Source organism: Pelmatolapia mariae, linkage group LG9 (assembly GCF_036321145.2).
Source record: "Pelmatolapia mariae isolate MD_Pm_ZW linkage group LG9, Pm_UMD_F_2, whole genome shotgun sequence".
Taxonomy (NCBI): Eukaryota; Metazoa; Chordata; class Actinopteri; order Cichliformes; family Cichlidae; genus Pelmatolapia; species Pelmatolapia mariae.
Window position 1 is genome coordinate 28982595 of NC_086235.1, and position 12586 is coordinate 28995180.

The window sequence follows — 12586 nt, forward strand, 5'->3', positions numbered from 1 at the left end:
GCTACAATGAATGATGGAGTGAAGGGCCGATCACTCGGAGTGAGCTGCATGCTCCCTGACAGCATGCCCGTGAGAGAAACACGCAAACATGCCTTTGACACACAATGCATACGTCACCACATGTGCACATGTGACGACTCGACATGCCACAGTCATGTAGGCTAATTGCATGGGCTTAAGCATGCAGGTGGCATATTTCAACTTTCAAGACCCAGGTGCTTAGTTACGAGACAGTGTAGCGAGAGATTTGAATGGCCGCTTGTTACATTGTCGGCCTGTTCGAGTCGAATATAGTAGGAGCCCACTTTGTGATCCATCGGTGCACAGAGAGGCCAGAGGTCAGGCTTAGTTAGTCACTGGAACCAGAAGACTTTTACTTGTTCGTCAACAACACTTTCGTGCACAAAGAACTTTGTCATATTGTGCCTTTATGTTATAACATGTGAAATAGTACAAAATGTAATTGTGTTGTACCTCATGATGTAGTACAAATCAGCTTTAATGTATAAAACTGCACAACTGCAACTGCCTAAGTCAACTTAAAAAAAACTATGATGCTTTATTCAGGGGGTTGCTTAAACAAGATGTTCTTATTTTAGCAGCTGAGTATATTTGTTATTGTTGACTGAGAACCTGTTGCACAGTTCAATAAAAGCAGAGAGCATGAGCATCCACAAGTGAATGCTCTATGTCTGGTTAACCACTTCCCATTCAAATGTCGCTAAAGCATTCAATTTTTTTTGGCCTGGCTTTCTGTAGCCCAGCGAGCTTTGCATGTGCATGTGGCTGTATCGTGTGTAAGAAATCCTCTAAAGTCATGAAATCTTCCAGTGTTTTGTCTTGTTAGACCAGCCAACCACGCAGAGTAATACCTGGCATTAGTGCAGCGCCTAAGAAAGGGAGACCGATACAGTTAATGTGTCGGCCACATGTCTGAGTGCCGGTCGTGTTCTCTCGCTGCCATATCAGAGAAAACAGAATTATTATTGTTATTAATGTTAACTGTTTCCTGTTTTGACACAGGCCTTGTTATATGCTCTGTATTCTGAATGTGCATTGAATTAGGTTAAGAATTCAGACCTTCAACAGCACATATGAGCACATATCCCTATAAGGATAAATTTAAATCAGGGCTGTATCCAGCGTGTGTGATCTTCTCGTTTTGTTTGCGGATGTTCTTTCCACCTCTTCTGTTATCATTTTTAACATTCTCAAACTGACCGGTGGCTTTTGGATTATTGTTTTAAACAAAAGCGAGTCCTTCGTGCCAACCTGTTTATCTATTTTCTTTTTTTTACAGCGAGCCAAGACAAGACCAGCAGGAAGCACATCATGAGCACAGCATCCTCTAACCCTGAACCCAGGAAAGAGAGCCTTCCACTGGGCACAGGCGTGAATGAAAGCAGCCTCCTCCTGGAAGTAAGAAACCACATAGGTGTTGTCTGTATGTGTGGCTATCATGTGGAAGATTTAACATGCTACATCTGTAAATGCAGCACCAAAGCAGTTGTATTAATATCAACTGTTACCACACTATGTGCCATATTTTACCCTTTGGTTGGCACTTACTTTCCTGCCATGCCATGCTCTGGTTTGCATACATTTGCTTCTGAATTAGTGATTGGGTATATGGGACATGGGGGGATTTTGATTGCATGTGTGTGTGTGTGCGCGTGCCCTTTGCCCTTTGGTCCTGCCTTCTTTGCAGGGCTGTGCTGTTGCGTGACATATGGGTGAGACAGGAGTGTCAGAGCTGATGAATTAGGTGGGGAATCTCACATGTTGGTGGCTTGAGCATCCAAGGGAAGTGTGCTTCTGTATGTGGTCGGACCTCTGTCTGAAAGCACGAGAAAGCGAGAAGTAGAGAGCGAGAAGGCGTCAAGCCTGTCGACATTTATCAGAGAACATAGGAGGTCTGTTCAGCACTCACTTGACCCAAGACCTTTAATCAGGTTTTTAACAGCACGTTTTACGAGGGCATTTATTTCGCGTGGAGTAACAAACAGCATGTGACAAGTCGTTTGTGTGACTCATTTAAATGCACGTAGCCATATGCTACATGGGAATTGCTCGGGCATTAGGTCGTCATTGCCCCCACCCAATATTCTCATGGCTCTCGGTCAAGCAGTAAATTATGACAGAGATCGCACAAAAACTACACGGATCTTCATTCGGAGTGCAGAAGTGATCCACTGATGCTTCTGTTAACGTGTCAGGGTTCTCAGTGGGACAGGAAACAAAAGGTTAGATTGACCGTAGTGATGTGCTGCCTCCTGTTGCGTGACTCAACCTGCAGCGGGGCCTCATAGCAAACTGCACATTACTTATGGTGACGAGATCCCAAGAGAGGGAAGAGACGGATATTTGAGTGTGCGTGTGTCTGGGGGAGATTGCATGTCTTTGTCTGTACGCATATGTGTTTGTACATGTTTATCTGTTTGCATATGCACTGTGTTTGCAAATGTCTGACCGGAATGGATTTCTTTGGAGATTGATGCAGATCGAATGTGCTGGAAGTTGCAGGATTTATTGCATAAATTGAATTCACATGATCACAGTGTTGTGCCGTGTTGTGCCGCAGCAGTGTTTTTGCACATTTAAACATATTCAGATTTAATTATCAACACTTACCAAGGCTAATAGACGAAAATTTGTTCTAATGGCTGTTTAGACTCAAAAGAGGTTCAAGGGGGAAGCAAAGATACTAACAAAGTCTTTAATATTTTACATTTCCTGCATTAAAAGGCAACTCATTATATCATTTTAACACAGAACTAACGCAGTGGACTGATGGACAGACCACTTCTTTTAGTCTTTTAATGTAAAATGTTTGTCATGTGTGACTCTGGTTTGAGTGGCTTATCAAAAGTTTTCTAACAATCAGTCAATACAACACGATCCTATATTACTGCAACCCTATTGCGTGTATCACCACGGTTGCTGCGACCTCCCGTCATTTCTCACTGTCGGCACAAGACAGCAGGAAAACTAAAGAAACTCCTTTGAAACAGTGATACAAGGCAATAACGCCAGGCCCGCCACCAACATCCTTCTCCCGCCCCAATCGCCCTACAGCTCCCCTGCTGCTTCCAAGTCCAGCGAACATATATTTTATTTTGGGCTCTGCGTGCAAAGCGCCTCTTAAGATTTGTAAGTCAAAGCTTTTAGTCTCCCAGGGCCAGTTATGAGAGCTGGGGGCGTTGCGGTTGCAGATATGTGGTGGAGCAGGCCAGCAGCAGGTGCCTGTTTCCATTACCTAAAGGCTTTAGTATGCAAGGAACTGAGGGGAATGTGAATGGAGAAAACACACAAAAACAGCATGCAGCAGTGCAGCCAATATCATAACAGTATTTCTGTTTCTGGAACTTTTTTTTTGTTGCCTAGTTTACAACAAGGGAAGAACAGGCAGTGTTTAGATGTATTTAGCTGATTCATATAAAGTGTTTGGTTTTATTTATATAAAACCAAACACTAATTGTTATTTTGAGTAATAGAGCTCTGATGTTCCTTCCAGCTCTTTGACTGGAAATGCAGTAAATAAGCTGCTCTATTCCAGCATAAATGACGGATGTTCTCTTGAAGGTTTTGCACATGTAAAAAACAAATGCGTTGTATTTATCTGTAATAAATTTGCAGGGCCAGGCATTAAAAAAGCCAATTAAAGCTATAGAACATACACTTTTTGCTTGTGCATACTCTTTCAGGTCACAGGTCTGGGGCCTATTTGTTCCAGAAGAATAAAAATGTCAAAGTCCTTTTGTAAAGAATTTGGGTTGCAGAAATTTACTGGCATTTCACTGACTTGGAAGAGGAGTGGGGAAAGGTGAATGGGCTAAATAAATCTAAATGAACCTAACATGTAAATGTCGACCTTTTTATGGCCTTGTACGACCTCATAAAGTCAACCTAGCTTTCCAGCATGCTTAGGATGTTTTCATGAGTTTTTGGACACATGATCCAAAGACCTTCAAGTAGCCCATGCTTGAGACCTTTATGGCTACATGTGAAATAGTCGTGAAAAAGCAATCTGTTTGTTCAAGTTCATGGACGTGCATTGGCATATTTTTCTGTGACAGTCAGCGTGACATCGAAACTATTATTGCTAAGAAATGAGAGCTTTCAGCTGTTGTATTTTAATCCAGAACAGGATCTTTTTTAAACCTAACCACAGCTTTACAGCCTAAACGTAATCAACTCGTTTTTATATCCTCACCCTAAACAAGTCGTTTTTAATGATAATCAATAAAATATTGTTTCATATTAACGTGATGCTAAACATTTTCTATAATATAAATAATGTCACTCCATGACTCAAACTGAGGTCAAATGATCACTCCAAGGCCAACACCATCTGTGACACCCTTTCAAATAGCGGAAAATATTCACTTTGTATACACGGACATGAATCAGGACATCTGAGGCCAGACAGATGAAAAAATTGTCAGGGATACGAAGATAAGGGTGGGAAATTATGAAACCCGAATAAGTACATTAGATGTTGTGACTATCTGATGAACTGCCGTGACACTGCGTTGGCGGTGTTGGATTTAGACAAAAGACGCTCATTTCATAAATATATCACATCTGGCACTGACATGTTGTTACCAGATGCTTATTGAAGTACTAAATACATTACATAGCTACATTAAATATTAATCCACTAATGTTGATTGATCGCTACCCTCCAGAGGGCTCCAAAAATGCTGGTCTGAGTAACAAAGACCTTTAATTTGTACAAATGTTGCACAGTAAATGCTGAGTGAGGACCAGTATCAGAGGAAAGATGCTATATCAGTGTATGCTTTATTTCTAACTAATCTGCATCTGTTTTGAATGCTGGAATAAGTTGTGCATCTATGTGTGTTTGTGTGTACACCCCCCCGACATTTGAACATGTGCCAGTTAAACTTGTCAAACATCATCTGCATCTATGCCACAGAGGACTTGACCCATCTTCCAGTCTCCACTGCTGCCGTCATGCTTTCATATACTGTTTTCAGATGTCATCATGTCAGTGTCTCAATATTTTTGTCTCAGAGGCTTTGCTTTGCTGCAGTTTGGCTTCTACGCCGATAGGTTTTAGGGCTACAAATTGCTCTGTTCACAGAGAGGTCACAGAGAGGTGTCTGAGTTTATGGGACGGGTAAGGACAGGGCGCGTACAGTGAGCATTCGCCTCTCGCTAAGGCAATCAGATCACTGCTGGGTGTAAGTGACAGAGAGAGACGTGGAAGGAGTGGGCACTGGGGTGAAGTGAGGGGCAGCTGGGCTTTCTACCTTATAAAGTACACAGAAACACACAGAAACACACACACACACCAGGAAAGACCTGCATAGTCTCGCAGTAAAATAGAGGTGACAGACTCTGGCAGCAGCAGTCACGCAAGTCAAGTAGCCTTGCAGTTGTCACGCTATCACAGCTGTGCGCACACTGCACACTGGAAGGCCTCTTTCCCGTCTCCTTCCTGTGCTTTTCTCCTTCATGTGCTGCCTTTTTTAAATATATCTCTCACACTCTTTCTTTTCCTCTCCATCTGTCCATCTCTCCTCATTTAACAGATACCACTTGTGTATTTATTTAACATTTTCTTTCTCTGTATCCTCCGCTGGCCAAACACGTTATCCCCCCCCCAGCTTTGTGTGGATGGGTGTGTGCGCAAAGAGGGAAAGTGGGAAGAAGTGTGCTTGTGTCTGGAGTTTCTCTGCTTTTAATCAGTGTGTTTGCTACGACAAATCAAAGCAGCTGTACCAGTCAAACAGACTTAATTATCAGAGTTTCGAGCTTATGAAATGAGCAACTTTAAAGGAGCGCAAATAGGCGCGCATGTCATCCGCGAGCTAACTGCTTTAAAAAAATACAGTTTTAACCAGAGAATATGAGAAAAAAAGTCTTTCACAAGCAATATTTTGCATTATAAATCACTAAGTTTTATTTGGCCCGCTCTGTAACACAACCATCTGTCTTTCATTCCCTCTCTTGTGTTGTAATTTTCTATCTTTTGTTCCATTTTTACAGTTTTTCTGCTGTTCTGAGAATTATGGAAAGAATTATATAAGTTGAATATTACACTTTTAAAGGTTTTACCAGCACCAAATTCTTTTTTTAAGGGTGTAGTAATCACTTCAACCACGGCTAGGTCACAAATTAGAAATTCTGACTATATTGTATCTATATTCTTACACCTGTATTACACTTTTCACAGACAGAATAGAGAAGTCATGTGTGTGTTTGTTGCATTTGAGTTTATTTGCTGCACGAGCTGCCCTGACTCTCTTTCTGTGTGTGTTTGTGTTTGTGTGTGTGTGTGTGTGTGTGTGTAGTCTCTGACAGGCTTTGCCTTGGTGGTGAGCAGTGACGGGATGGTTTTTTACGCTTCCTCGACCATTGTGGACTATCTGGGATTTCATCAGGTGAGTTGAACTTCTCCCTTGTGTTTTCACAAGAATACAGTGAAAACATTGTATAATCTATGTTTAATATGTATAAATGAAATGCACGCTGTACATATGATTATCCATAGATAAGCTGATAAGCCTCGACTGTTCTGTAGATGGGGGAATCAGTGTGCCAAAACTCCAACAGATCAGTAGGAAATGTGCTCTTTGAGCCAGAATATATAAAATATAAAAATGAGGTGTGGGTTGCTTTTTTTTTTTTTTGTACTTTAGCTGGTCACATGGCCTCGTAATCAGTGATGATAGCATCCATAAAAGTGTTTTAGCACACAAACCCTCTTGTTTTCTGCCATCCATCCCATCCAGTTTAGGATCCAGAGTAAACTGCCTTTCCTTCATTCTGCCTTCCTGCTGCCTGATAACTCTTTCAGAGGGCAAAGTAAACCCACAAGGTTACACCTAAGGGGACCACAGAAGGGTGAAGACCTCTGTTTCACCCTGAGATACACTCTGTGGGCGTCTGTTATGTGTGTGCGGGCACTGATAAGTCACCGACGGTTTAACTCTCTTCCTTTCCAGTGGCTATACCCAGCCAGTCATTAATTATGAATGAAGTGAACATGGGCTCGCCTGTCCCTCGATGCTGAAATCATCGCTCTCCTTCAAAGCCATAAATAAAGTGCTTTTCACTGTTAAAATTCCTCCTGTTGCCCTCATGCCTTCTCTTTCTCACACACACATACACACACATCATGATAGACATTCTTCTGCAGCGCTCCCACTTGGCTTACAAGCAGACAGGGGCAGCCATGAAATTGACATGAAACCCAAAGTGGTCTGAGACGCCCTGCCACAGTATGTGCATAGGTGTGTGTGTGTGTGTCTACAGATTGGCACGGAACCACCAGGCAAAGGAAATTAAAACTCCAAGGTGCATTTGCGTATGCACGTGTGTCTTAGCAGCTCAGTCAACGCTTTTTAATTTGGAACGTCTGCTTTTTGTTCCCATAAATTTCCACTCAAATGATCAGATTTTGCTAGCTAAGGTTTCACTTTATGCCAGCTTCATTGTCACGTGCTCAGTAAAAGACCCGAGCTAAAAGTTAATGTCAATAATTTTGCAGGCATCAAACCAAAGTAATGGAAAAAATTTCAGTTTTGAGCTGATGATTGCACAGAACCTGAATATGGCCTTGGCTGAATTTCACAGCAAACCATCCCAGTGTTGAGTCGAGTTGCTGCCATCCAGTTGTTGCCTTTCATAAACACATGTGACCAGCACAGTTCAAAACAAAAAAATTAACAGCTGTTTTTTCATTCATTCAAATATGCAACAAGTACTCGAAGAATTAGCAAAAATCTTAACCATGTTAGGAAGGACCGGGACCGTTTTGCGACATGTTAGCTGCTGATTAAATATTAAAGAGATGTAAATTTACCAGCTCACACTAGTAGAATCACAACTGGCCCTTTGTGTGCTCAGATCTCGGCAGTGACTGTATGTAAGACACTTGGCAGCTGATCAAGCGAATCAAGCCACCGCAGTACGTTAAATTGCATACATGCAAAACAGTTATTTTAAAGAAAGAAAAAGAAAAGGAATTACCATGCAACAGGTTTGGCTGTGAGCCATAGCACTGCAGCATGCAAAGCATTTGGTGTGATAAACTAATGTATCATCAGCATTAGCTCAAGGTTGAGCTCAGAATTCAAATCAGGTGTTCTTTGTAGTCAGCGATGGCCATATTTAGAAGTGAAAAGCAAAATGCAGGTGACTTTGAGCAGAGAAGATGAATAGGAATGAACGGGTAGTTTCAGCTTTTTTACATTTTTCTACATTAAAAATATGGCTTTTTAAATACTCACAGAGCCGCGTGTTGTATTTTCAGACTGTCATGAAAACATTCTTTTATACTTTCCCACATGTTCAGCTCTTGCAAAGGAGCTGTTAGTTGTTTTTAAGCCGCATGCTTTGCCTCTCAGGCTTTGACAGCATGTCACATAATTTTGAGCCCACAGCTGTATTCAGAAAGACACTTATCCATAATATACCACAGGAAATAAAGAAGAAAAGACATGGCTTTGCTAAGTAGCACCACAAGAAAGCGCCACAGAAGAGCAGAAAACCTCCACTGGCCTTTGATCCAATTTGTTACAGGGGCAGTTAGCCTTTGAAGGTCACTGAAAATATCACTTATTCTCTTTTTCCTCCCCCTCTTCTTTTCCTCTCTGAGTTTTTTTACAAGAAACATAAACAATAGTCATTCGATCCTTCTGTCTGCCTGACTGCCGGTAGGGAACCCAACCACAGGACGAAGCGCTCGCCGAAGACAGTGGGAACAGATTGTGTTTGCAGAGGCAGGCGATCAAAAAGCCTCGCGTGCCACCAGTGTGGAAATTATGGAGCGAGGGCAGGGAGGAGGGAGAGAGGGAAGAGGAGAAGGTTGAACATTTTAGTGAGGAATCTGTCATGGAATGACAGAAAACACAGCTATTGCTGGAAAAGAGAGGGAGGAATGACGAGAGCGGGCTGGAACCCTACTTACTGTGTGTGTGTGTGTTTGTGTGGATGTGGAGAGAAAGCTGGGCTGGACTGCCGTTCGGGAGCTGGTGTCACGCGATGTTTGACAAACACAGCTGCCCTCACTGGCCCCGCAGCTGCCCTTAAGACTGTTACTGTACTGGGGCCTTTGTGCATGTGTATGTAACTGTGCGAGTGCTCTGGTTCTCTGACTTTCATCGACTTTGTATGTATAGCGTTGACCTCCCCAGGAATGGTGGGGCAGAATTAGCCCTGAGAGCGGCGAACAGCTGTCAGCTACAGTGATGGAACCAAAACTCGGTCGTCCAGAGTCATAAATCGGATGTAAAACTAAAAATTAAAACTGACTAACCAAACCAATCCGAATCTCCTCCCCACAGACTGACGTGATGCACCAGAATGTGTTTGACTACATCCACATAGACGACCGTCAGGAATTCAGACGCCAGCTCCACTGGGCCATGTGTCCTCCACAGCACCAAGGGACAGTGGCACACCAGGATAACCAGCTAGCTGCAGGAACTGGTGGGTAGCTCACTATGAATTTAGTATGGGAACATGTAAAGCTTATTATCGAACAATGCAATAGGTTTGAGATGATGAGGTCAGCTTATGCTGAAGGCTGAGATTTCTATTCCTGGATCTATATGATGTTAATGAGAGGAACTGTCTATGCTAGGGTCATGTCTGGTATCTATCGATCTCAATTCAATTCAGTTCAAATTTATTGATATAGTGCCAAATCAAGGCAATGACCCTACAAATATAGAGGGAAAACCCTAACGATCAGTAGACAACCCCCTTTGAGCAACCACATGGCGAAAGTGGGAGGGAGAAACTCCCTTTCAACAGGAAGAAACCTCCAGCAGAAACAGGCTCAGGGAGTGTCGGCCATCTGCCGCGATCGGTTAGGGGTGAGGGGAGAAAGACAGGACAAAGACGAGCTGTGGAAGTAAGCCAGATGTTAATAATAACTAATAACTGAATGCAGTGAGGCATATAAATACATAGTTAGGGAGAAAGGTGACTAAAGAAGAAACACAGTGCATCACGGGAAGCTCACCAGGAGCCTAGGCCTATTGCAGCGTAACCAAGGGAGGAGTCGGAGTCACTTGATCCAGCCCTAACCATAAGCTTTATCAAAAAGGAAAGTTTTAAGCCTGATCTTAAGGGTGTCTGTCTCACATTACACTCATTATTAACAGTTTTAATGATTCATTAATTAAAATTGATACAATGCTGACAGATAAATGCTTTAAACAGCAGTGTATTATTCATAAAAGCAGGTAAGTAATAAAAATACAAAAAAGAAGTCTGCCCCAGTCATTTGCTAACTATAAATATTGTTGTCATTTAAAAACGTCATCATATTTATACATATGTATTTTGTTTTCTCCTGTATTATTATAGAAATTGCAGTACAAATTGTATTACTCATACCCTCTCCATATTTCTTTACTAAATTACAGGTGAAGACTTTGTAGTGAGCAGCCTGTTCCATTCTCCAGAGGCAGGGGAAATCCCTCCCGAGCTCTCCTGCTTTCTCAACAGATGTTTCATAGCCAGAGTCCGATGCCTTTTGGACAGCACCTCTGGATTCTTGGTGAGTAATTGAACCAACTCAAACTCAAACAAAAAAAAACAACAACGTTACTTCAGTTTTCAGTTCATTAAAGTTTACGCAAAATATAAAAACTGAGCAGGGGTTGCCCACTCACTGGAAGAAGACCCAGGGCTATAAAAAGTGTTATAACCCCTTGGTACCGCAAGACTTCACTTATAATTGTAGTATGTGCAGTTATTTATAGGTGTATTGAAGGAATTATAAGGTAATTGGGTGCATGGCCACAGTGGCAGAGAATGAGCGTGGTTCATCCCTCATGGCTGTGACTAGAGTGGTTTGGAGACCAGCAGTGGAAAAGCTGAAGGCCCTGATGACAGAGCAACGAGAATATGGGTTTGGACTGTTTCATCAGGGTCAGTCAAGTTTACTGTCACCAAGTCCTCTCTGGTTGCACTGAAGCTGGCCGCACAACTGAAATTTTAGATGGCAATTTTCTACATATACTGTAGATGCTGGTAGCCAAGTAGTGAGGAAATACTGGTTGGAGGCTTTCCTCATCAGTCAACATAATTACAGTTAGGACACAACAATTTGTAATGTAACGCACAGTGCTCAATCTGCTCACAAATAATCTGGCAAGAAAGTCTCGGTTTCATAACATTTGGACCACTTACGAGTGTTTTCAGACACAGTAGCAGCATTATTTCATGGACAGGAAAGTCAGTCAGTTCCTTCACAGTGTTAGCCAAAAATTAAATGTCCACCAGTGTTGGCTAATAAAAGTTAGCTGACAGGTTTTAGCAAGATGTTGAACACTACACACAACATCTAATTACAGGCAATTTAGATAAAAGATGGATGCATCCACCGCGACGTCACCCAGTGACTTCAGCATTTTCTTTTTGGGGGCGAGAATTTGCTTAAACTGGATTTGAGAGGAGGATTACCAGGTTTAAATTAGCTAACTAACAAGCTTGGCTAGCTAAATGTTTAGACCACATGCGTGCATGCCACAGACACAGATACCTCCTGATTTGAGCCAAGAAGCTAATAAAATAGTAGAATTTAGCTTTATTGGATGGAGTGTCGGACCAACTGACTTTACAGGAACCCATACTGTTTGTCTGAAAGTGGCACTAACAGTGCAGATATGCTAGAGAGGTTTAATTCAGTGACTCAGATTAGCAGAAGCCTAGCCAACAATATGAAACCTCTTTGCCACTGATAGGTCATAAAAATGGCCCCTATAATAGTCGATACCTTTAAGCCTTTATATAAGGGCAGAAAAATAAAGCCTAGATGTTTGTGTAATTCTATTATATATTCATCGAGGCCTTTGGATGGGTCCTTTCTTTCTTCTGTTCCAGACGATGCAGTTCCAAGGTCGGTTGAAGTTCCTCCATGGGCAGAAAAAGAAGTCAGCCTCTGGTGCTCCAGTGCCCCCACAGCTGGCTCTTTTCTGCATAGCTGTTCCCCTCCTGCTCCCCTCCATCACGGAGATGAAAATGAAGAACATGTTAATGCGGGGAAAGAATAAAGGAGCAGTAGGAGGAATCATCTCCGGACTGGAGCAAGGGTAAGAAGGAATAAACTCTCGCACATGAGCAGCATCTTTACAGCTTTCACTAAGTTAGGAGAGATGATGCGTATTGACACTGCGTCACAGTTTTGGACACTGATTGCTTTAATAGGGGTACTATGTAGTAACTAAAGGTGAAGTGTTTTAACACAGTCTCGACACTGAGGTTTGATGCATTTTGGCATCTCGTTATAGCCTCTAGAGAACGACACTGATTGGCTTTATGGGAGCTCTGAGTAAAGGTCAACATTTGAGAGTCCGTAGGTCACAGCAGCTCACAGTTCATAAGGGATGACGTGTTTATTTTGTTATTATACACTTTACATGTCCTAAGATTACCTCTTGCCTCGGTTGTGGTCCACATCGCACGGGCACAGGAAACATAATTATTTGGAGTTACTGTGAGAAAATACATTTGCTCCAGCCCTCATGTGTCATTTATTGATTTTTTGAGGTTTGTCTTTTTTTAGAGATACCAACTTATTGCCCAGCAACAGTTTTATGAA

General features: G+C 42.2%; 1 protein-coding gene across 1 annotated transcript in view; it reads left to right on the top strand.

Annotated features, from left to right (window-relative positions):
* Positions 1–12586, top strand: part of LOC134634879 (uncharacterized) — a 62007-nt gene that overhangs the window by 44816 nt on the left and 4605 nt on the right. Inside the window, exons 4-8 of the mRNA XM_063484308.1 lie at positions 1301–1419; positions 6321–6410; positions 9318–9462; positions 10407–10540; positions 11869–12077. Of these exons, the coding sequence (XP_063340378.1) occupies positions 1301–1419; positions 6321–6410; positions 9318–9462; positions 10407–10540; positions 11869–12077 (697 nt within the window). The remainder of the gene's footprint in view (positions 1–1300; positions 1420–6320; positions 6411–9317; positions 9463–10406; positions 10541–11868; positions 12078–12586) is intronic.